At 36.7% G+C, this 26,586-nt stretch overlaps 1 protein-coding gene across 4 annotated transcripts in view; it reads right to left on the bottom strand.

Moving 5' to 3' along the window:
* Glra2 (glycine receptor alpha 2) overlaps positions 1-26,586 on the bottom strand; it is a 193,542-nt gene that overhangs the window by 48,477 nt on the left and 118,479 nt on the right. For all 4 annotated transcript variants that reach the window (XM_059250738.1, XM_059250736.1, XM_059250739.1 and 1 more), the window contains one exon: positions 6,997-7,146. In XM_059250738.1, the coding sequence (XP_059106721.1) occupies positions 6,997-7,146 (150 nt within the window). The remainder of the gene's footprint in view (positions 1-6,996; positions 7,147-26,586) is intronic.

The raw sequence follows: 26,586 nt of genomic DNA, 5'->3' as shown, positions 1-26,586 counted from the left end.
GGCAGTGGGATCAGGATCTGTCCCTGGCGCATAAGCTGGCTTTTTGGAGCCTATTACCTATGATCAGACACCTTGCTCACCCTTGATGCAGCAGGGAGGGGCTTGGTCTTGCCTCAACTGAATGTACCAGGTTTTGCTGTCCTCCCATGGGAGGACTTACCCTTTTGGAGAAGCAGATGGGAGGTAGGCCTGAGGGGAAGGTGGAGGGGGAGTGTGAGGAGGTATAAGAGGGGGATCTGTGATTGGTATGTAAAATGAATAAAAAAATTAAATAAAAAAGAAAAATAAATAAATAAAATTATTAATTTAGGAGAAATGCTAACTCACACAAGGCATTGGGATAATAGGCTTAAATTTGGACTTTTCCAAATAAGTTGGACTATATGATTACACTATTTCACAGTTATAGCGGGGATTGAATGAATTATTATCCCTAAAAGAGTTAAGAATAATACCTGACATTGAACAAGCCCTCAGTGACTGTCAGCACCTGATAATACCCTTTTTTCTTATCAGATTAAAACATACTGAAAATGCCAGTACTTTGCCTATTTATTTGATTTTTTTTTTTGTATTTCTATTTTGTGGGGTATTATTTTCTTGATTTTGATTTTTTCTTGTTTTTGTTTGTTTCTTGAAAGAGAAGGGGGAATGTAAAGTTGGATGGGCAAGGGGGTAGAGGAAGAAATGAGAAGAACAAAATAAAAAAAAAACTAAAATAGAACTGAGCAAAATTTTGTTAAATATCTGCCTTTCCTAAGGGACAAATAATGTTGTCTTTTTCTTCATTGTCTGTTCTCACTCAAGCCATTAAATTTGGTCCTTTCAATACCAATTTTGAGATACATAGACTTCAGAATATCTTCATGGAAATCATGAAGCTTCCATTTCGAAAAAAGTAGTACATTTTGTAAAGCAGCAATTGTAACTCTCACCTGACATATTTCACACTCTTTTCCCTTAAAGATCAGGAACCCTCAGAGAAGAGGGGGTAGAAAGACTGTAAAGGCCAGAGGCCAGAGATGACAGGCTGACAGAGTAGCTTCTGCTTACGTTAGAACTGCTGCACCCAGGGACTCACAGGAGCAGTGATCGTCAGCACAAGACCTGCAGTCAACATTCTAGCATAAATGGGGAAGAAGATGGCCAACCTTGACCCCTAGCTCAGGGCCAATTGACAGTTTATGGCTTCTGGGAAAGGGAGAGTATCATTTTTTAAAGTTGTAGCCTCTGGTAGGTTGACCATGCTCCAGTGGATAGCCCCACAACCACGAGTATGTGGGGAACACAAATTGGACTAGGTAGGTTATATAACATCCAGCACATGAAGTTGGGAAGGGGTAGGGTGTGGGGAATGGATCTGGGAGGTGTTGGGCAGAGGAGTGTGGAATGAATATGATTAAAATACATTGTATGCCTGTAAGGAATTCTCAAAGAAGTAATAAAAGGTTTTAAAAATGTTTAATTCATGACTCTCTTTAAACTTGTGTATTCTTCTTGCTTCCCAGTATGTGATCTACATAAATCTTTCCTTAACCCAGCTACTTCATGTAAATAGCTAGTGTCTCCTTCATTTTCTCTCTTCATTATCTACTCTCTCACAAGTACTCTAAGCTCCCCATTATTCCTCCTTATCTTTCTTCTTTCCTTTCACTCTTCCTCCAACTCCCTTGTTATACTTTCCTAATCTTCTACCTACTGGTACTCACCTAGAACTATAATTGTACATATACTCAAGCATCTGTCTTCTCGGTGGCTGTACCTGAGCTTGGAAGCTTCCTGGATGAAAACATACACCTGCTTATTGATTATTACAAATCTTCTTGATTATTACACATTATTACATAAACACAGATCTTATATGGGTACATACTGTCTCTGCCTCAGTATTCTAGTTTCATCTCTTTCCTTCGAATACTGGCCTTCCCATTCTCCCAAACTGTTACTGAACACTTCTTCCTTCTTTCTCAATGTGTCTGCATTTTTTCTTTCCACCACACTTTGAGCCAGTAAGAAACCTCAGAATTCACAGGCAGAATTAGGAACTTTCATCTTACCACCAATGAACCTACCAACTGAGTCACAATCATACTTATTGTCCCATTTCCTCTGTATAAAGGTGAGACACAGGGATTCAGGAGACCGCATTTTAACTGAGATCCTACTGGGTCATTTCCTGGGGCATAAACATGGAGAAATTAACTTCTCTGTGCTTTAATATCTCCTTCAGTGAGTTGGTGGTGAATGAAATAATGGATAAAATGAAATATATACTTCTATATAAAGCTAACCCCTTTGTTCTGGATTCTATGGCTCTTTTTTAAAGAAAAATCTTCTTAAGACACATGTTCTTGAATTTATGCTTTCTGTTCACTGTGGTGTTAACATCTTCCTTTTCATTTGAGTATTACCTTTGCCAAATATATTCTCTTATCTTCTATTTTAGGGGAAAATCCTTTCAGGAACACATTTTTCTTCCATTCTAGCTTCTATGCTTCCTTGCATCACAAAGGCAATTGCAAGTGTTAGCTAAAATCTGCCACCATTTCCTTTATTCATTTTCCAGTTCAACCTAGTCCAGACATGCTTTCTAAGAGATGGAGTGCTCCATTTTTCAGAGCATTTTCATTTTCATTCCCTTGGAGGGTGATTTCACCCATTTTTGCTGAGTTCAGACAACATCTGTTTCCTGGTCATTCCCAAGATACATGTGTTTTATCCCTCTCATGAACATATGTATCTATCTAATTACTTGCCAACTCTACTGAGCTGTTTCATAGGCATCTAAACCTGATCGTATCGAATGGGACTCTGTAATTCAACTCCACTGCAACCCCACATTCCCTGGCTTATCATAATAGGTGCTCAACAAACTGATGAAAGAATACATGGCAGGTGAGTAGTCTGATCATGTTAAGGAGTGAAAGTGTACAAAAATTTGTTTTACTCCATCTTTTCCTTTGAATGCTAAATTATTAAGTAATCTACTCTTGGTTTCTGAACATTCTCACCCACTAGCTAATCTTTAATCTACTACAGTCTAGTATCTCTCTAAGTACTAAACTGAAAATACTCATCTAGGTAGTAGACAATAGAGCATTCTTCTAGTTAATTAAATTTTGTCCTCTACAGACTTTTTATTTTACTTCTCATTTGTTATTCCATATTCTTAAGATAGTTGTTCAGATAGTTGATTTTCAAATCTGCTTTTATAAAGTAGTCTTTTGAAGTATGCATTTTCCAAAATAAGCTGGCTTTGTTTCAGTTATTGTATTTTGATATATATAATTTATCTTTAAATTAAAATATTTTATAATGCCCCCTGTGAATTATTTTAAGGCTTAGATGATCCTAAAGGTATGTTTTAATTTTTAAACTTAAGAAAATTTTTGTAGTCATCATTTTATTATTGATATTTAGCCCAAATTCACTTGATTAGATCACATATTCAGTACTTAATTTATAACCGATTTCAGTCCTTTGATGTACTAGGTAGTAGCTGTTACCAACTTGACAAAACTTAGACTCACCTGGCAAGGGAGATACTCTATTGAAGAACTGCACCCATAGGATTGCCTTTGGACATGTCTTGACTGATGATAGGCATTTTTGGGGTGGGGTGTGAGGGCATCCCACTGTGGACGGCACCATGTATAGGCAGGCCATGTTGAATATGAGCTGGCTATCATTTCTCTTAAGTTCTGCTTTGAGTTCTTGCTTAGATTCCTATCCTGACTCCCCTCAGTGTTGAATTATGACCTGGAAGTGTCAGCCAAATAAACCCTTTCTTCCACAAAGTTGCCTTTGGTCAATGTGCTCATTATAGTAACAGAAAAACAAATTAGAACACTGGAGATTTGTTGTGACATGCTTTATAGTACAGCTCATGGTAAACTTAACAAAATGTTCCTTCTGAACTTGAAAAGTATATATTTTCTTCAATTGTGGGTACAATGAGTTTATTAATCCTATTGCTAAATTTACATCGTTAAGGATCTTTCACTTGTTTTTTCTATCAATTATTGAAAGATGTATGTTAAAATTGTTCATTATGATTGTGGCTTTATCTGCTTCTATTTGCTAATTTAGTCATTGTATACCCCAAGACAATGTTGTCAGTTTACTACAAGTAATAATTTTGTGTATTTGTTCTCACACACAAGTTATCACTGGCCTAGAACTCCCTATGCAGCCCAATCTGGCCTTTATAGCTTACAAAAAACTCCACTTTGCCTCCTGAGTGTTGGAATTACAGTTGTGAGTCCACATGCCTGGATTTAGTAGCAGATTTTGAAAGTCTACTTTCTCAAATATTAAAGGCACTGAACTGGCTTTATTTGATTAGCATTTTCATGCTATCTGTCATCTATCTATCTATCTATCTATCTATCTATCTATCTATCTATCTATGTATCTATCTATCTATCTATGTATCTATCTATGTATCTATGTATCTGTCTGCCTGTCTGTCTGTCTATGTATCTATCTATCTTTCTTTCTATCTACTATTAATTTTAGGCTTCTGTATTGCCCTTATAACTATATGTATTATAGGCAAGAAGGAATTGGATTTTATTTGGGTTTTCATTTCTTCTAACAATCTTTGTCTTTTAATTAAAACACTTGTCTATTTCCTTTTGTACCATTTGATGACATATTTGGGGTTGATTGATCAGGTTGCCATTTGATTTTCTGTACCCTTCTTGCTCTCCATTCCTCATTTCTTTCATCTCTACTTTCCTTTTACTCTGTGGTTTCCCTTCTTCTCTTCATTTCTTACTTAAATATTTAAAAATGTGCTAGTCTTTAATGGCTATTATTCTATTATGCCAGTATTGTCAAGAAATCCCAGAATTCATTCCCATAGAGCTCAGATACAGCTTAAGAATCTTCTACACTGCCTTCCAAAAATATCTTGCCAGTTATTCAGATTTTGGAAGGAAACTAAAAATCATTTTCCATCTGTGGTCATAAGGAGTGAGCCAATAGTGTTTTTTTGTTTGTTTGTTTTTTTTTTTTTTTTAACATTCTCATTACCAGAATCACCTGCGGCGTTCCACTCCAAAACTTAAGAATCAATGTCTTCAGTGGAGTTCACTGAGAATCAGCATTTCCCTTAAAAATCCTAGACAAATCCCATTATGATAAGGTAAAATTTGGGGGAGCCTTGGCAGTATTAGGTCCTAAAAGAGGTTGCTGAGTGACTTAAGCCACCCACAGACAATTACATCATCATAACATTTGTGGTGCAAACTGCACTGTTTATGAGCTGAAATAGCATCACAATTCAATAATATTTCATGGGCAGAACAAATGATTCTCTGAAGAAATAACTAGCTTCCACGGGGATAAAATCTATATAAGCTTAATGTAAAAAGGCAATGTATGAGAAAAGGTGTGTGTGTGTGTGTGTGTGTGTGTGTGTGTGTGTGTGTGTGTGTGTGTGTATACTTGTGTGCATGAGTGTCTCCATCCCCCCCTCTCTCTCGTGTGTGTGTGTGTGTGTGTGTGTGTGTGTGTGTGTGTGTGTGTGTGTTCCTAGGCTGAACAGATAAAATGTTTCTGAAATGGAGCTAGGTGTAAGAGAGAGGTCAACCAGCAGTATGTTTTTGGAGTGCTTTTAAAAACCTTTGGTAAATGCAGCCAGGACTCAGGGAGCTCATACGCATACAAACTCCTCAAAGTAATCTAATAATGCCTCAGCATCTAATAATGCTCCAGCTTTATATCTAGGTATTTGTAAGCAGTAAGATTGACACATTGTTTTTTTAGCTCCAGCATAATAGCATATAAGTCAGTGTTTGCTTTACCTTCACCAGCAGGTTTACGGAGTCTTAGGGGGGCAGATATTGAAAAATAGCTTATGCAGTCTACATTAAATTTTGACTTGTTTTTTAGTGGTATTGTTATAGAAGGTAACACTCTTTATATCAACAGACATGTTTCTCTTCCAGTCAGAAGTGAAAACCAGGCACAATGCTTCTGGAATTCTTCATGGGACTGGGATAGAAACCAGGGCTTGCTTTCCAAACACACCCACACACTCAATTGCTTGGGAGCTGAGGAAGAACTGAGTGCCATCTTGAAAAAGGATTTTAATTGGTAGTAGAAAGCAGCCAAGGTTTGGGATTTTTGAAGATTGTCTAGGTGATTCTAATGTTCAGGCAAGTTTGGGACCTACTCAATTGGAGATATTAAACTATAAAGTTGACATATAAACCTCTAAGTAAGGTAAAACTTGAGTTATCTGTACTAATGTCAAGATAAGGAGATCAGCCTAAATAAATCCACCAACGTCCAGAGTGCACACGTAGGACATAGAATACATAAAGCAATGATTCTTAAGCTGTGGGTCAAGACCCCTTTGGTGATTGAATGATCTTTTCACAGGGATCATATATCAGATGTACTGCATACCAAATATTTATATTATGAGTAGAACAGTAGAAAAATTACAGTTATGAAATAACAATGAAAAAAAATTATGATTGGAGATCACCACAACAGGAAGAACTGTATTAAAAGATCACAGTATATGAAGGCAGATCCACTGATGAAAAGCATCAAATCAGTTAAGTACACACAGTCACATACATGCAAATTATCAATATTTAATCAGGATTTAAAATAACTGTTAGTTTGAATCTATATGCCCAATTAGAGTTGTTGGATAAAAATCAGAGAGCTCAAGCCAATTTGAATTTCAGATAAACAACAAATAATTTCAGTATAATTACATACCATGTACTATTTGGGTGATATTTATATTAAAATATATTTACCTGGAAATCAAGTTTAGCTGTGTGACTTGTAATTATATCGACTAAATATGATAACCTTATCCACAATAGTAAAGGACTAGTTTGAGCAGTAATTTATTAGGACAAAAATCAAGTTAATTTTCTTATTCATTATGAGTTCTTTTTTTTTTTTAGTTACATTGCTTGGTTAACCACCTCAAGCTCTGTATGATTCTGTACTGAGAGACAACCCTACCTTATTTTGCCTTTTCTGTCGTCTCCGCAGACGAAGGAACTCCTTATGTTGCCTGGAGACGAAGTTCACTGCTGCATATTCCAGTAAGGCAGCAAACACAAACAGAAGGCACACCGCCATCCAGATGTCAATTGCCTTCACATAGGAGACCTGAGGAGCAGGATGGGGTGAGAGAAAAAGAAGGAAGCAATGAAGGCTTTCCAGAAAACCTAATTCTACATTATTCGAATGGCACAAGTCATGGTCAAGTCTTTTCTAGTCTTTAGAAAGCTAATGTGACTAGTGCTGCAACAAATGTCTACCAATAGAAGACTGGGCAAAGGAACTGTGGGGTGTGTGTGTGTGTGTGTGTGTGTGTGTGTGTGTGTGTGTGATCTAATGAAACACACACACAGATGAAATTGGAGGACACTAACTTAAATGAAACAATTATCTCATTTATATGGAATCTGAAAATCTTTATCTCATATAAGTTAAGAGTAGATTAGCAACTGCCAGAGATTGGAAGAAGTGGGTAAATGGATATAATGCTATAATTGGAGGAACAAATTCTAATTTTATATTTCAGAGAATGATGAACATAGTTAACAATAATTCATCATATATCTCAAAATAGTTAGAAAAGAAAATTTTGGATCAACTGGCTGGAAAAAATAGTAAAAATTCAAGATATAGGGTATGCTGATTTCCCTGAGTTGACCCTCCTTAATATGCACATGAATTACAATATTACATCAGGGTCTAGTGTATAGGTCAGTAGTAGCAGTCATATTCAGCACATGTGAGACTTTGTGTTCAAGTTTCAGAGTTAAGAAAAAAATAATTACCAAATACCCCAGTATACCTCATAAATATGTAGCAATAAAAAAGTGCTTTAATGGTAAAAAAAATAAAAGGTACAAAAGTCATGTTAGTACCACTTAGAAGATTAAATATGAGACATACGAGACAATGGCCATGGGGAAGAGGGAACTTGTTACTCTCACTGCTCTGCAAGGATCAACATCTCACTCTATACACATTTTCACAGTACAGGAAGAAAAAAAATACAGAGTTGCTGTAACATTGCAGATCCCAGACTGCCAAAATACTTGGCAACCTGCCAGCTGGGTGTATACTATTCAGTTCTAAATTTTTATGGGTCTTACCTACTATGTTTTTCTTTTTCTTTTCTAAGTACTTGCCAAGCATTCTTCTAGGTATTATATATGTATACATCTGTTAAGCCCAATAACAATTGTGTTATCCCGTTTTCTGAGAAGTAAAGAAGGGTTAAATTACTACCTAAAGGCACAAAACTAAAACATGAAAGCCAAGATTCAATTGAAACAGAGTGTTGACTAGTGTATTTCTTTTCTGACCACACATAATAAACACAGTTCCTAAAGTCACATGGCTTATAGCCTCCATTTCCTTTGACGTTTATGGTATTTCTCATGCATTTTAACTTACTTCTAAATCATCATTTCCAATGAATGCACATATTATGAGACATTTAGGTTATTTTCAATTTCACTCCTCCAACTACAAATTTTGCTTCTGTGAACATCTTTCTCCCCAAATATCTGTTTGTCTCTGTGCTTATTTGTTAGACCCATTTTTGGAAGCATTATGGCAGGGAATGATAACAAAATGGTCTCTGTATTTAGAAAGTTAACAGCAGCACAGAGGGCAAAAGAGTAAAAAGTCAAGGGTGAGGAAGAAGTCCATCGCTATGGAATACGGCTAACATCTCTAAGTGGCTTCACCGTGGTGACTCCACTCCTCAGCTGTCAAATATGAACAGTCACAGTACCAATCGCACAGAGGAGGTTGTGAAGAAAATCACTTACTACATGCAGAGTTTAAAATAATGTCAACTCTAGAATAAGTCCTATAGAAAGGCTTGTAAGTATTTGACCACATATAGGTGTGCTTTTTGTTAAAGGAAGAGAGAGAAATTAACAAAGAAGTGAGAATACCTACAATCTTAATAGAATGCACTTATTATTACTATTTCTATTTTGGAGGAATTTCATACATGTATACTTGTATTTATATAATTTCCACCCCTTTCCTTTCCCTTCAACTCCTCCCAAGGCCCCTTTTAATTTCATGGCCTCTTCTTTTTTAATCTGTATTGTTATACACACACACACACACACACACACACACACACACACACACTTATTCATTTACCCCTACTTAATCTATTTAGTGTTGCTCATGTACATGAGTATAAGGCTGAGAACATGGGATTGAATAACCTATCAGGGGTGTGGGTCCGTGGAGAAGACTGATTCTCCTTCTCTTAGTAGTCATTAATTCCCTGTAGCTCTTCATCTAAGGGTAGGGCCTTGTGAAATTTCCCCTTGTCACATTGGTAAGACAATTGGTGCTGACATTATGAAGGTATTCTTAGGCCAACCATACTGTTGCAATTTTGGAAGTGCAGCTTCCCTATCGTGTCTAGAAAATACTGTTTACAGCAGTTGTCCTGGTAGTGCACTTATTCTCTTTAAGATTGCTGTCTGCTTTACACTATTTGTCTTGGACAATTGGAACATACTTGCCAGTCCCACTTATATTTTCTAAGTTGGCCCAGTGCTTTAGTATCCTTTTCCTTAGGAATGTACCACTATTTCTACCTGGGATGAGTATTCATATTTTGTCTGACGGAGGCATTTCAGAATCACTTAAAACCTGTCAGAAATGCCAACTCTCCTAGGAAGCATCCTTAAATCTTCCTCCTTTCTTCCATCTGGATTAGGGGGCATTTTCTTTGTCCTCTTACTGAAGTCTACTGAATTTATTCTTTCTTTCTTAGTCACCTGCTCCTCTAGCCCTATCAATAGACTGTAAGCTTGTTTTGTAAGTGTGTGCCTGGGTAAGTTGGTTGTTTTTAGAGGAATGACCCTGGGCAGAATTACTCTTTGTATAACCAACACAGAACCTGGCAAGTCATGAGTATATATATATGTGTATATATATATATATATATATATATATATATATATATATATGTATATATATATAAATTAAGCAACAATTAGTGGAAAAAGATTCAATGAATTTGAAGGAGAATGGGGAGGGGTATGTGAGAGTTTGGAGGGAGGAAAAGGAAGAGAGAAATGTGATTATATTAAAATCTCAAAAATAAAAATGATTAAGAAAGAATAAATAATGTAGTGTGGATATTTAGATGGATAAACGAATGAATGAACAAGTGGATGAAACAAAGGAATAATATAGGCATTTTGCATTAAATCAGATAGTCCTAAACTATGACGTATCATCCACACATATCTGCATATATCCTTTATATATTAGATGCTTATAAAAAGTGTAATATAACGTTTTTAAATTCTCTTAGCATACCTAGAATTTTAGAATGTTTTTCCTTAGTAAGCAATAATTGGTCTTGCACTTGCTCATGTAAAACAACCCTATTTTATGATAATATAATGTTACTAATCACAATATTCCCTGTTATATATTATTCAGATTGCCTGTAAATATTTGAAGATCTCATAATGAAGAGAATTTGTCACTGCCTGAAACATACTCATACACAGAGCAAAGCCCAATAGAGCTGACTATATTTCTCCTATTCCTGGTGTTTACAGCATTCAGGAATTTCTAAACCATTTTTCTACCTCCTTCTGACCATCTGCAGGCTCAGCACATATTTGACTTCTTTTATAGTTGGTCATAAGTGAATTCTTTCACTATCTTAATCATTTTTGTTGGTCTCTCAGTTTCCTTCAAATGAAGAACCTCTTTCCAGCATTAAAGTGCTGACACTGAATGCATTATTCACATGGAGTTAGAGGGTATTGGGAAATGTCTATTACATACGATGTGATGTCCCTTGGTGTTGCTCTCTCAGGACTGAAATTCCTTTTTGTTGCTTTTAACCAGCTCAAATGTCAGATTCTCTCCATTTGGCTGCTAATCCTTAGAAGTTTTTAGCTTACATCTTTTCCTGTCACATTCTTTTTATGATTCTTGGGCTTACATGATCCCTTCCTGAACTACTTACTACAAACTTGCAAAATAATTTTTCAATGGTAACTAAGCTCTGAATATGAGGCTATGATTCACTGACTTGGGTTCTTTAGAGAGATTTTTATTTTTACATTTAATTTTAGTTTTAGGTTTTCGAGATAAGGTCTTGCTATATAGGCCAGGCTTGCCTGTAACTCACCATCCTCTCACCTCAGTCTTCACAACACTGTGATTATAGGAATATATGCCATCATGGGAAGTCTCCTTTTAAGAGTACTTAATTATGCCAACAAGATGCCTCAGCAGGTATAGCTATCTACTGATCAAGCCCCATGGCTTCATTTGGTACTACTTCAACCCCACAGTAGGAGGAGGGAACCAACTCCCAAAATTGTTCTCTGACCTCCACCTCTACAGTGTATTTTAGTACACATACACTCAACACTCAAATACACACACACACACACACACACACACACACACACACACACACACACAAATAATAATGATAACAATAATAGTTTTGAAGAAAGCAGTTTCAAAAACAATATTAAGAAATGCAAAACATAATAGACATTCATAGCCTAGTGATATGTGAAAGCATTGTAGTGGGTTTTGTGAAAGGTAAATCAGAAGATGCCAGATGACTAAGATGCTTATTGATTCTTCCCAGAAGTTCTCTCATTACAGTTCTGGGGACTTTCTTCACAGTAGACCAGGAGCAGTAAATCATAGCCCAAGGGTCAGCTCTGACTCACTGAATATCTGCCAAATATTTATTGAAACACAGTTATACTTGCTTAGTTACATATTGCTTATGGCTACATTTATATTAAAATGGCACAGTTGAGTAGCTGTGACTAAAATCAAATGGCCTGCAGAGCCTGAAACACTAAGTGTTTGTTTATTGAAAGTGTTCGCCAGCCCTTAGCCTTCAGGAGTTTAATGGATAGAAGAAGCTATAAAGGCAAAGCCCCGAACATAGAAGATGGCGGGGAATCCAGCGATTTGTATATGTTGTGCATTTTAGGGATGAGGACATCATGATGCATACATAGGTGTACATTCCAAGCAGAGAAGGCACTGAAGGCAAGCAGACAGAGTCAAGGTTTCTATATCATCATAAAAAATATTCTAATGATCATTTTTCAAATGAGGTATAAGCATACGTCTTATAATACCCATACAGTTCTTTGTGTGCAAAAGCAAAGATCTTATCAAAAGCCAACATTCTTCTTCCTCTTGGGGCTATCTCTCCTCTTGACATTTTCAGCTTCTACTCAGGCCTGGTTCCCTCTCAGACTCTTTGACCATATATGCGATTCCTCTATGGGACATCTTCTTCTCTGTCTTGTGTCTCTTTAACTATTTCTGCTTTAATTTCCACTTTATATTCACACTCTTAATAAACCCACCCACTTCCATAGATTTATTATTTCTGTGTATTTGAGGGTGGTAGAAGTGTTGTTGGTGTATATCCTACAGCAAAGACTTCGTGTGAATCTCATTTCCTGCACCGGTAAAACTAGATTTTCTAGTCCAGTTGAATACACAATGGAATGTGGAAGAAACTATGAATGCTATTTGAGGGCCTCTAAATTTCTCTAAGGACTTAACCCTTCTACATCTACCTTGGATGTCTTTCATTCAAGACAGTAATACAAACAAACAAACAAACAAACAAACAGAAAAAGCAGCAGTACCATACGCTGAAGAAGCCGGGATCTCTAAAAAAAACCCCAAAAACCTAGGGCTCCCTCCTCCAGAGTAGAGTGTAATATGAAAGAGAAAGATTCTTTCCTTGCATTCATCCACAGAATTCGGGTTTTGTGTTTCCAAAGCCATCCCTCAGCCATGACATCTCCTGTGCACTTGTGCTAGTTCTAAAATGTCTATAGTTATTATTTGCAGAGTCTTAATTAAATGTCCCCTCATCCATTCATTTCATTAGAGTCCTTTCACTAGCAACTCTGCTTTCACCATTGATTATTTCCTTTCCTTCACTCTAATATTTAGTCTATTGTATAGACTTCACATTTCTATCTGCAAAGCATCGGTGTTTACTCTTTACTTTTCATTCCAAAGATGTCATTACAGGCTCAGCCATAAACCGGTAGATCTGGCTATCGTAACAGTAGGTCCCTTTGCAGTCAATATCTTCTAGTGACACTTTGTCCTTTTGCTTCTATGGGATGAATTTCAAAAAAAGTTCAATTGGAAACATATATGCTTAAGCATTGCTATGGCTGCCTTTTGCATGCTCTAGTATTCAAGATACTGTACAGTATGTGTCTGTCCTAGTTATTTAACTTTACCCTACTCTTTCCTAACACAAACTTTGCACTTTGTTTAAGCAACTCTACTTACCTCTGGGGAAGCCAACTCCATTCCTGTTATGACTCATTGTTTACACCAGTGGTTCCCAAATTGAGGGAATGATTTTGCACCTCAGGGGAAACCTGGTCATGTTTGCAGATACTTTTACTTGTAACAACCACTGGGAGGTGCTACTAGTATGGGTCAGGAATGCTGCTAGACATCCTATAATGCCCAGGATTTCCTCAGCCAACAAGTTCTTCAGTCCAAATGCTAATAATTTTGCATTGAAAAATCCCAATGTTAGGAAAGAAAATAAATGCTCCCAACCCCCTAATACCTATGTCTAGTCTAGCGAATCTCAATTAGGGACACTTAGGAATATCTGAAGCTGAAATCAGGAGTACAGGATAAGGAATTATCTAGTTATTAGATTCAGAAATCCTGCTTAAAATTTTTCCACTGTGTAAATTCTCACATTTCTCCATTTCCAGATAATTATTTAAGGAGTAGTTCAAATTCTATCTTTGGTATGATCCTTTCTCTGCCCACAGTGGTCCCACTCATATTTAGGTTTTATAACGTATTTATAGTTAGTTGACCCATTTTAGTGTTCGTGCATATGTGTTTTATCTACACAACTGAAGTATAGAATATTTTCAGGATAAAAATTCAATACCTTTCTATCTATGCCACTGAGGACAAGGATTTCTGCTGTTAGTAAGTGCTCCATAAATTGCATTTGATCGACACAATTTCCAAGAAGTACAGAAATTCAAATTTTGTTCACAATCATTATTTTATATGGAGAGTCAACTACAGAAAAAGATAACTAAATGGAAGACAAATTTAAGTCATTCTAAAATTATTAATTTATTATTATTTTAGAAACATGGCACCTCTAGTTACTCAGGAGGCAAGGCAGGAAGATCACTTGAGTTCAGGAGTTCTGGGCTGTGGTGTGCTGGGCCCAAGTATCAGCACTAGGCTGTAGTGTGCTGTGCCCACCAAGTATCAGCTACCTAGAGCAAGGAACCACAAGATAAGTTCAGGATGGGTGAGTCAGCCCAGGATGGAAATGGAGCAGATCAAACCTCTTGAGCTGCTCAATAGGTCCTGTATTTTAGAGATGCTAGCTAATGGTGTTCATGTTACTCTGGACCTGTTTTCACTAAGGAAAAGAAAATGTATTGTTTTTTATAGCTTTACAGCTCATATAGTTTACAAACCGATCTGGTGGGAAAGTAGAGGCGACTGAGTAGTTTAGGTTTTCTTAGCTCTAGGTAAGCACCTATCTGTTGTACTTCCTGTCGTTTTGGCATTGTGTTAACATTCTTTGGAGGCAATTCTCACTGATGGTTTCTCAATGCTCTTGATGTTTTTGAAAACTTGAGAAAGATTTCTAGAGCCAGTGTCTCATTGATTGCACACTCAACCCAATTTCAAAGGAGAAAAGCAAGTCATGAGCATATTTGCTTGCACCCTACAATTTGTTTTTCTAGTTTCAGATGTGACAGCATTTCCCAAGACAAGAGACCATTTGTTTATGAGTTAGGACATTTTCTATCCCACACTGATCTCCAGGACAGAATTATGGGTAATCATTTTACAGGGACTATTCTCTTTGTTCCTCAGGCAAGAATTTCCATAGGACAGTGTGCCAACTAATGTGCCAATTAATGTGCATTCCTAGCCACTAGGCTGACCCCAGAGAGCTGTGACATTCGTCCCAAAATCAATAAAGGGGATTGTTTATGAAAATGTATAGTGAGAAGTTTCCTGTAGTGGAGAGGATTCACAGTGACTACGATCAACCAAGCATTAGTTTTAATATAAAAAGAAACAAAATGGGATTCATAGGACAATTTCATTATTACCAGCTAGTTTTCTTTTATGTGGGGAGACAGAGGGTGTATCTGTACATGTGCAGCAGAGATACACATATCTGGAGGCGAGAAAAGCAAGTCAGGGGTCTAATGAGGGGCACTGAGTTAAGGAGCCAGGGAAGAGTTATTAAGGAATGAGAATTATAAGATACACTCATGACACAGAACAAGGTAGATGTTGCTGCTGATCCAGCTGTCATTGTCCTGATGTTCTGCCCAAGGGCGATGAGAACCAAACTACAAGCCATGCTTCCCTGCAGCTTGCTCCTGCTCCGACCACCCAAGAGAGGACGTGACCCACAGTTTTTAAGGTTTCACTTATCCTCAGAGCAGACCACGCCCATAAGGTCAGAAAACACTCCATCCAATTGGTCATTGGGCCAAATGGAGGAATTCCCACAACTTTTCCCCTTTTATGTCTAAAACAGGAAGGTTCTAATCCTAACCTACCTAAAACTATAACAATAAGAACTATTAGCAAGTGTTACATTCAATTGGTCATTGGGCCGAATGGCGGAATTCCCACAACAGGTGTCTTCCTCTATCACTCTCCACCTTATTCTCCCGAGAAGGAGTCTTTCACTGAACCTGATGCTCGCCATTTCACTGAACCAGGCTGGCCAGCAAGATCTTAGTATCTAAGTGTCTGTCTTCCAACATTGGGATTGCAGACATGCATGGCCAAACCTGTCTTTTATATGGGCATTAGTGATTTAGACTATGGAGCTCTTGTCGTCATAGCAAGTAAACTCATCCCCTGAACCATCTTCCCAGCACTATTTTTCTTTCTGATCCACTATCCTTCATAACCTTCTGCTTGGGTCAATTTTTAATTGTTCTAAAACTATGAAACAAGCTAGTGCCAAAGCGGAAAAGAAGATTTTCTGATCTGTACAGAACTATGTTATCTACCTTTGATGAGAAAATTTTGAAATAAACTTTGATTAATGCTTGTTCAAATAAAGGCTACTTGTTGGCCAGAGTAGCTTGAGATATGCTCCCATTGTATGGAATAGGAGATTTGATATCTCTAATCAATTCATGTTTTGTTTGATGTTATGAAGTATACCAGCCCTATCTCCACCAGTTTCATGAATGGTAATGGAGTTTATTAATGCATAGTAAAATAATATATCACCAGAAATCAACAAACATGGAAAGAAGATTTCTGACTTTGCTTTTTGCTTTTGTCTCTTATCTATACACATCCATTTTAATCATCAAAAATAGTTGAATTAACTATGGTGCCAAAAGATTCATGATGTTGTACAATTTTGTCTTTATAGTTTCAGGGCCAGGTTGTGATTTTTATTGCCTAATTAAAACAGCTTACACCTGCTGTTTAATGCAGGAAAATCAGATTTCCTTGGCAAAGACATATAGTGGCAGAGCTGACTATCTGGTTTATGCCAGCATCCCAACCCTCATGCATTTTCTATTCATAGCTGATATTCTTGTTGGAGTCTGGGCAAAGTAATTTAAACAATAATGCTCTTTATGAAAATGTGGTTTGCATAAATAACCATTGGGTGGCAATACCTTCAAACCTGGCATCTGAATAAACCAACCAGCTATAGATGGTCCTGGAAACCTTTTGGGATCAATTTGTTTGGTTGGCATTAGATGCTATACAGGTCTAATTAGCTGATATTATTTATGATTATGTTTCTGTCCATTATAGAAGTCAGGAGACTATTCAAAGTGACTTAACAAAGCCATATATCCATGTGAGCTTTGAAAAGGGAAGGGGTACTAGAAGAGTACAACTGCTCACCCCCAAAATATACAAGCAATACCAAGCAATATTTGTTGTACCATAGTATCACCCTGCAGAAATGCTCCTTCAAGTTTTCTGCAAATAAGGCATCTGGGGAAGTCAAAGCAAGGAGAGTATTTGCATCCAGAGAAAGGGGAAGAAGCAGGACTCAAGAAAATCTTCCCTTTGCTTGTGTCTGCCACATTCCATCCATTCTCAGTTAATGAGAATACCACCACTGCTTACTTCCTATGACTGCACCTTCAGATGCAAAATGTGTGACTGCACCTTCAGATTCAAAATGTGATGTATGTTCCTTCTCCAATAGGACAGGAATGAGCAGCAAGTGGGAGATTGGTAGCTAATTAGCACTATTAGAAAACCAAGGAGAAAACTGAAGAAAAGGGCTAGTTATATTGTATCAATATTAGAAAGATGACACTGAGGAATGACAAGATGATGCCCTCTTAAATAGATATCCATTAAGTCAGAGAGTGTGTGTGTGTGTGAGGGGGGTAAATCTATGAAGGTTTGGCTGACTAATATTTTAATCCTGGCCAAATGGTCAATGAACTTGGGAAAATGGCTTCTTTTGGAAACTCGGCTTCTTCATATTGAGGTAGGGGTCCATGGATTTCAGTCCAATGGGGACAGTGAAGGATTGAGTAAGATGCTTTTTGTAAATCTTAACACTCATTTGGCACTTTGTAGATGCTCATTGGTTTGCAAGGGATGACCTTCTGACAACAATGCATAATTTAAAACTTGCATAATTCAAGGCAATGTTCCCCAAGGGAATAAATGTAAAGTAGAATCTGTTGCATTTCATGTTCTATGCATCCATTAAGACTTTATTAGTATTATTCTTTTGTCCTATTTAAAATTCACATAATAAAAGTATACGTAGAGGGGAATCTCATTGTAGAAAACATCCTCTTTATCATAAAATCTGATATACTGATACAAAGAAATAGGAAAATCATCATCATCATAAAGAACTTTCACCACACAGCTCTGATTTATTTGTCTTTTACTATAATGATGAGTTTACTCTTTAACTTGACCAAAATCATGCAGGCAATGTTGAGCTTCAATTCACAATTAACCTGGATTGTACTCAAACTATGCTTTTGAGGGAAATCATAGTTCCCTCAAAACCATGTGGAACCTCTGTTCCTCTGAGGATGAGTCTGAAATTGCTCACAGACTGTGGCTTCACTCAGTGACACCATCTACAGTGAGCAAAAGGTGAGAAAGTGCATGCAATGGCATGTACATGTAAGAAGCAGGAGAACTGTTTTGTTATTTCCATTTATTTATTTATTTACAAACTCCACCCTAACCTAGGTTCTGATTTTACACTTACAAACAAGGGAGGAGAAAAGAGAGCATTAAAAAAATCCTCTTTGGGGGCTGTTGATATAGGTCAGTTGGTAGGATGCTTGCCTACTATACACAAGGCCCCAGGTACAATCCTAAATCCTGGCCTCATCTCCAAAGCCAGGTGTGGTAGCCTGTCCTTGTAATTCTCCAATTCAGGTGGTAGATACAAGAGGACCAGGAGTTCAAGGGGTTTTTCTCTCTCTCTCAAAAATCTACTCCTGTTCTTTATATTATACTAAATGAAATATTTTAGAGTGGTGCATTAGATTTATACTGATAACAAATGTTTTCCATCTTATAGCCCCTAGACCTGGATCTTGGCAGGAGGAAAAGTATCAAAGAGTTGAGAGGTATCTATTTCCTAAAATGTGCTTACTGATTCAGGATTTATAAGCCAGTTATGCACTCCTAGAATGAGATGAAGAGACCATATCAGGAAGGCAACACTGCTACACTTCTCGTTCTTGATTATTTCTGAAACTCAGAACCTTATCAGAGTGGGTTAGATGGGCAAGTGCTAAGTGAACATATACAGGCTCTCCATCATCCTACAGTGAGAGTGTGCTCCCAGTGTTTGGTGGTCTGAATGAGAGTGAGCCCCTTAGGCTCATATATTTATTTAGTCGTCAGTTGATGGAGCCATTTAGGAAGAATTTAGGAGGTGTGTCACTGGGGGCAGGCTTTGAGGTTTCAAAAGATTAGACCATTTCTAGTGGGCTTCTCTCTGCTTCCTACTTTCAGATCCAGATGTGCACTCTTAGCTCTGCCTGAAGTCACACTTTTGCCCCACCATTGTGGACTCTAATCCTCTGAAACCATAAGCTCAATTAAATGCATTCTTTGTTAAGTTGCCCTGGGCATGGTATTTTGTCACATCTATAGAAGAGTAGTTAAGACACAATGCAAGCTGATTTTTGAGATGACTAATGGGTAAGCTATAGAGAATGTAGAGAATGGGGGATTGTGGACTGTAATCCATGGCTATCTTAGAAGCCCAGTTTAACCTACAGTGATTAAAATAAAAGGCCATTTCCTGAAGAATGTCTTGAATCTTGTATTAACTCTAGGAGACAATAAGCTGTCTCTTGGTAATAAGGTTCCCAACAATGCACCTGAATCCTTTCACCATTGGGATATGGCAGCCTGGAGATAGGGACAGAGTCTGTTATAGTTGAGTGTTAAAGCATATTTCACATATGAGACCATGGTACAAAATATTATTTCAGTTGGATGGCAGAGTTAGTGGTAGCCAAGAAGCTTTCCTATCTGGGGTCTTTCCTGTGGCCTAGTTTGCCATCAGCACTGTGTTTTAATGTGAACTCATGGTGGAGGCTTGAGGTCTGCAAGGAGATCTCCATGGGAGCCAACTTGACAGAAATATTGCCTTCTTGGCTTTGGAATCTGGGCACTCAAGCCTAGTGTCTTCTAACCTAAAGCTCTTGAAGCTAATCAGCTACTTGCTGTTTCATGCCTTCTAAGGTGAAACTGAAATGGAACTATTCCAGAGCCCCACCATGCTCCAAGTTCCATGTGGAGAGAAAAAAGATCAAGAGAAAAGAGCTACAGGTCAATCAGAGATTGGGAATTAATGTGCAACAAGAGCCTCTGGCTGTGCTGGTGATCTTACTTTTTGTTAGCATAAATCACCTAAGCTCATGTTTCAGCTGGTTCCATTTCCTGCAGCTAGGCAGCATTTTGATGCAACTCAGGTCCATACTTCTCTGCTGACTACAAAAACAACAACAAAAGATCAACTCACCACCACCAACAACAACAACAATAAAAAACCAAAAACCAAACCAGAAGCACAAATCATTCACTTATAATTAGATGCATATTTGGAATAGACACTAGCCTGGGGGAGTCTGTCTCAGTAATTAAAAACAAATCTGACAACTTCTTGAATAAAATGACATGAATAATGTGCAAGTTTTTTGAAGAAATGAAAAAGGCCATGCCATCAGGTGGCATGATCATTATTTTTCAGTATGGAAGTATACCACATAGTTGAAAGATAAATTGGTAGTGTGAAAAGATTTATGTTTGGCTCATTGAGCATACCAGTTTCTAATATATCACTTACATATATCTGCTTCAGAGAGTTCAGATCAATTGAGTCTCTTGATTGAATCAGTCATGGTGGATTATGGAAACTAAGGGGAGGCAGCAGAGTTATGAGTGAGGCAGTAGTGCAATGATACTAAGAATCTGGGTCTTGGATCAGTCACTGATGTAGTTTGCAAACTTGGCCACAGTATTTCTCCTCCTTGACCCCACTTTCCTCTTTCTGGGATTCTTCTTTGTAAGATCTTGGGACTCAAAGGAAAGAAAAAGTGAGGGGAGCGGGAACCAAGTCAATAGTAGGGTAGAGTTCCAATGTCAAGATGATAGGAACTGACAGTCCTAGAAATAGCTTCCAGGCCCTCCTCTATGCCTTCTTAACACTTTCAGTGTCCTCTGATAATAGACATCCATTGAATATCTCTACATAGCATGGTAGAACTTGCTTAAAATGGAAGATTACTTCCTTACAAGCAAATGGTATTGATTAAAAAAAAAACCATGCAACACCATAATAAATCTTTATATGATGAGGAGGTAGGGGATAAAATGGATTCTAAGTGTTTGACTTTGGGTGTCTGCTGTGGAATAATCCTCTTGTATACTGTAATGATTTGTCACTTGAATTGATTTAATAAAACACTGATTGACCAGTAGCCAGGCAGGAAGTATAGGCAGGACAAGCAAACTAAGAATGCTGAGAAGAGGAAAGGCAGAGTTAGGAGTTTCCAGCCAGATTCAAAGGAAGCAAGATGAGAAGGTCATACTTAGAAAAGGTACCAAGCCATGTAGCTAAACATATATAAGAATTATGGGTTAATTTAAGTGTAAGAGCGAGTTAATAATAAGCCTGAGCTACTGGCCAGGCATTTATAAGTAATATTAAACCTCTAAGTCAGTTATTTGGGAAGCGGCTGTTTGGGCGTTGCTAGCAGGACATAAAATTCCACCTACAGGTGTCTTAGTCTTTGCTCCTTCCTAGCTGGATAACTTAACAAGACACTTAATGACTCTGTGCTTCAGACTTATCAAATGAAAAATAAGAATAATAAATGGAACCCACCTAATAGATTTGCTGTAAGGATTCAAGTACACATGAAAAAACAAGTAGGCAGAACGTAGAACTGGGCCTAGTATCTTCTAAGTGCTCAAGCATGTTAATTCTCATCATCATGGTAAAATTAGCCACTTACGTTTCTATAATATCATTAGAGTCAATGCCTTGAGCACTGCAAATTAGTAAGATTAATTAATAGTTTCATCCAATTTAAGATCTTCATTAAAGTTAAATGTGAGAGTCAGTCTCTTGTGACTTCTTCCTGGATAGAAGTGCTTAGGAGATTTAGGAGCAACTGTTCTGTCTTGAATTCAATGCTGTCAGTGTTGGGAGCAGGTGGGTAATTTTCCTTCAAAGACTCTTACTTTAAAATTACCCTTTGACCCAAAACAGCTGGATTTTACCTTTAAATATCAAACTATTAATCTTCAAAACAGCTAAATGAATGACATTATGCCTCTGAAATTTTAAGTAAAACTGGTATAAATTCCAATTTATATTCTTTTAAGCATCATTAGAAGTAGATAAATGTTTTTATAAATCATAATTGATTTTGATCTTTGCTAAAAACTCTATATGTATAAGTAATGTGGATGAAATGGAAGGTATGCAACTAATAATGAATAGCACAGAAATATTGCTTATATAATATTAAACAATATACTCTAACATTAGGAAGCACATTGACACCATGAATAATTGTTATTATATATGTTGCATAGGGGATACTGATTTTTCAAATTTTTTAATATATCAGTAATTTAACTTGTACATAAGATTGTGCAAATACTGAAACCAGAGATATTGAATGATTTCCCCAGCATCAAAGAAGCTAATAAAAGCAAAGCTGATGTGGAACTGGAGTCAGCCTTGTTCCTACTGTGAGAGCATGTGGCCCACCCCTAGTCCTGTAAATTGGAATCATTCCCATTTCTCTCATCACCTTGCAACCTGAGGATTTACTATGAGTTTGATGTCTACTTTGCTCATTCTCACTAATTCCCCTATGGTAATTTGGGTTATTTAAAGCTAGCTAATAGAAAAGCAATCATACAACTCCAGAGCAGAGGCACATCTAAGTCAGCTAATGGAATTCTCTCATTTCTTCAGATGAAAGAAGGAAAAGGAAAGCTCATGACTGAGTTTGGATGCCTGCTATAAACTGATTGCATATATTCCCAGAGCAAAACTAGGCACAGAAGTGGAGGAGGTACTTGGAAGATTTATTTAGACAAATAGACTCCCTTTGGGGCATATGTTCTGAAAAAGTTAAATTGATAGTGACAGCTCATTGATAATTACTTTTACAAAACCAATATTCAATTGTGATCCACCTAATCACAATTAGCAATTGGAAGACAAAGGCAATATTCATCTAGTCATTTAGCAAATGATTCTGATGTCCTTCTATGAGCTAGAAGCTGGCATGTTCTGAGGATATAACAGTATTTATAAATAATATATATATATATAATATATATAAATAAATGAACTTGCATGTGATCCAGTTGTACACTTGTGAGTACATATCTGAAAGAATCAAAATCAGTTTGCTGTAGAGAGTCAAATATCTGTGAATGTTCCAGCAGTATCCACAATAACAAGTTATGGAATCAGCTTAGGTGTCAATCAACAGATGGATGGATAAAGGAATTATGAAGTTTTAATTCAATCATTAAGAATGACATTATGTCATGGACAGGAAAATGGATGGAACTAGGTAAAACTGTAAAGGATGGAAGCAAGATAAAAGAATAACAGAAAGGGTGGATACAGTCAAAGTATATTATATTATATTTATACATAGAAATATCATAATGAAACTCATTCCTTTGTATAATTAATACACACTAATATACAAATCTCAGTAGGATAAACATAAAAATGAATAATTGGATAAAAGCCCAAGATAATTTCTTAGAAGAAACAATGACATTTCTTCAAAGGATATTTTTTTCAGAATATAATTGTGTGGTTATTTCCTTAGATAAACTAATATTAAGTATTGTAATAATATATTTTCATATAAAATTATACTAGCACTATTAAGTTCCACTTATTCGCAATTTATTTTGTTTGCTATATAATATTTTTGTTAATAAATACATAATATTTCCAAACATAAGCATCTCAAGTTTAATTACCATTTTGTCAGATAGCATTTGTAATTTACTTACAAAACAGATAATTGATGCTTCCTATGGTCTTCCTTGAGTAGATAGCTGTGAAGCTGGTATTGATCTTTTAAATAGTACAGGTCCATAATTTTCTATTCAAATCCCTTATGACCAGATGCACTTCGGTATTCTGAATTTTCTGGATTATATATAAGGTAGTGTGATGCCTAAGCTATAGATTTTATAAGATGGGTACTGGCCAGAGCTGGGGCAGTAGCCAGTTATTAAAACACCATAATCCTAAGAAAAATCTGGTGACATAATTTTAAATAGCTCTATTTCTGTTCATCTCAAGATTTCCTGCTAAATGAGGACTGTTCTTGAATTTTCTTGTTTCTGAACAGTTTGAATTTTGAAGTTGTAGGTGAGGAATGTTTGGCCTAAGAACTTCTACACTGTGCATGGAGTAACACTGGCCTTGGGTTATGTTGGAGATTCTATGCGTAGTCCCCAAGCAGGCTCTTCCATTGTTCGTTCAATTGAGTGTTAGTGTTCGGTGAAGTACACATTTTCTGAAGGTTTTCTGTATGCCAGGCACTATTCTAGATGTTGTGAGAGATTTAAAGGAGAACAAATAGGTCTCTATATTAGCCAGATTGTGATACCATATTTAAAACACCCTAGTTAAGTGACTTAAACAACAGACATTTATTTACTTGTAGTTTTTAGAGGTTTGAAGTATAAGAGCAAGATGATGGCAGGGTTCATTTTTTATGAAAGTCTTTCTTCTTGGCACTGCTTTCTGTTCACTTTGACTTCATGTGACCTGTTTGTGCATGTACAGAGGAAGTGACCTTTGGTGTCCCCTACTCCTCCTATAAGTCTGTTAGACCTTTTGACATCAATAAATGTTAATTACACCCATAAAGTCTCTAGCTCTAAAGAAAGCTGCATTTGGGGAGCTAGAGCTTGAACACAAAAAATCTGAGAAGACAACTTCATCCCTAGGAAGCTCTTTCCCTCATACGGCTCACAGTCTAGTTGTACATTAATATATAAGGACTGAATACAGAGATTTCAGAGATTTCAGTCCATAGTCCTTGGCTCTGTTGCTTCTGGGTCCTGTAGTGAGGAAGATTATCAGGGTAGTAGGAGCATGTGGAAGAAGAGACTGGAGACCAAGAATAGCCTTCAAAAGCATGTTACCAGTGACCTGTTTTCTCCAACTGGGCCTCATATCTTAAAATTCTTTACCTCCCAATAGCCAACTAGGCTATAGGACCCAAGAGCACTGACAACTGGGACCAAGTGCTCAACACAGGGGCCTGTGGGTAACATTTTATATTCAACCACAACCTTCTACCCTTGTCCTCCCTCAAGCTCCTGGCTATCTTATAATGCAAAACCCATTTAGTCCATCTTTAAGAGTCCCCAAAGTCTCAACAATTCCAATACCATTCATAGGTTCAAGTCTTCTCCTAGTTATGGGTCCCATTTTGTCTCCCTAGCCATGGGTTATAATATTTCTCAGCCTGGGATGAGGCAGAAAATCATGGTTTGCTACATAGTGTCTCTGTGCCCATTTTCTTAAGTGAGACTTGTGTACAATTATATTTTGTGTATGTGTAATCTTTGGGGAGAATTTTGATGTGCTTTTTATGTTTGCTTTGTGATGAAGATTTTCTTGATTCCCTAGGTTCTTGAACAAACAAATTAAAATGATCTGTTTTTTCAAGATACAAGTCAGCTATGAATTCATTTTGGTCTGCAATCTAATAAAAAAAGCATTACATGATAATATCTTAATACGCTAAATTCTTACTCATCCAATTTAACCCACATTCTTGATAAAAAGTTCAACAATATTAATTTGATTTAAATTTATGATGTTTACAGAAATTGGACTTTTGTTTAATGGAGAAGGTCTCATGCAATTACAACTAATATCAGGAATAAGATTGGAATGCTTATGTTGTAACTGAGGTAGACTTTCAGCCAATTAGACAAACCAACTTTATACTAGGGCATAGAAAGCAAATGATAATACTACAATCATTGTGGTAATCAATTCAGAAAAATCAAGAGAACTAAATGAAAGATCTACTAAAAGTATTAAGACAATTCAGCAAAGTACCAAATTAATATACAGGAATCAATAACTTTTATTTATACAAAATATAACTAATGATAAATTAGTAATAATAGCAACTTAAAAGTAGTAAAAATTGAGTGAACTGGAAATGTACAAGCACATTAAAGTTGGTTTTATTGGCCAGGTGGTGGTGGCACATGCCTTTAGTCCTAGCACTTGGGAGGCAGAGCCAAGTGGATCTCTGTGAGTTCAAGGCCATCCTGGTCTACAGAGCAAGATCCAGGACAGGCACCAAAATTACACAGAGAAACCCTGTCTCAAAAAACAAAACAATAAATAAATAAATAAAATAAAGTTGGTCTTATCAAATCAAAAGATAATCCATGTTTGGATGTGAGAAAGTCTAACATCAGAAGTATTAATCATTTGCAGGTTAACATTGCTCTACTGTGTTTGTAGTCAATATATAAAATGTTTACTTGTTGAGAATGATACAATTAGGAATACTCCTTCTAAAAGATGTAGTTGGGTAAGGTAAAAAATACGTTACATGTATATTTATATTATTGTATTGCCCATATAAAAGTAAATAAATATTTCTGTAAATTGTGTGCACCTAAAGTTCTAAAATCTGAACATTCATATTTGTGGGAGCAGGGGCTGAAATTCTTACCAGGGTAACTTTGTTTTCTGTTACTATTCACATCTGATGAGGGGCAGCATTAAAAATGAATTAGCTTAAGTGAATAGTGTTGCTCATCTTTCTGTGCAATAATATACAATCTGAAGTGAAGGAAAAAATAGTAACTAAGCTTTCTGGATTCTGAAAGCAAAGGACTTCCTCCTTTAAATACCTCATTGGTGGTGCATTTTCATTAGTAGATCTTTCCTGTATGTGTGTCTACATGAGTGTATGTGTTTTGTTCTACTTAATG

This window comes from Peromyscus eremicus, chromosome X (genome assembly GCF_949786415.1).
Source record: "Peromyscus eremicus chromosome X, PerEre_H2_v1, whole genome shotgun sequence".
In the NCBI taxonomy this organism is placed as follows: Eukaryota; Metazoa; Chordata; class Mammalia; order Rodentia; family Cricetidae; genus Peromyscus; species Peromyscus eremicus.
This window is presented reverse-complemented; position numbering and strand designations above follow the sequence as displayed.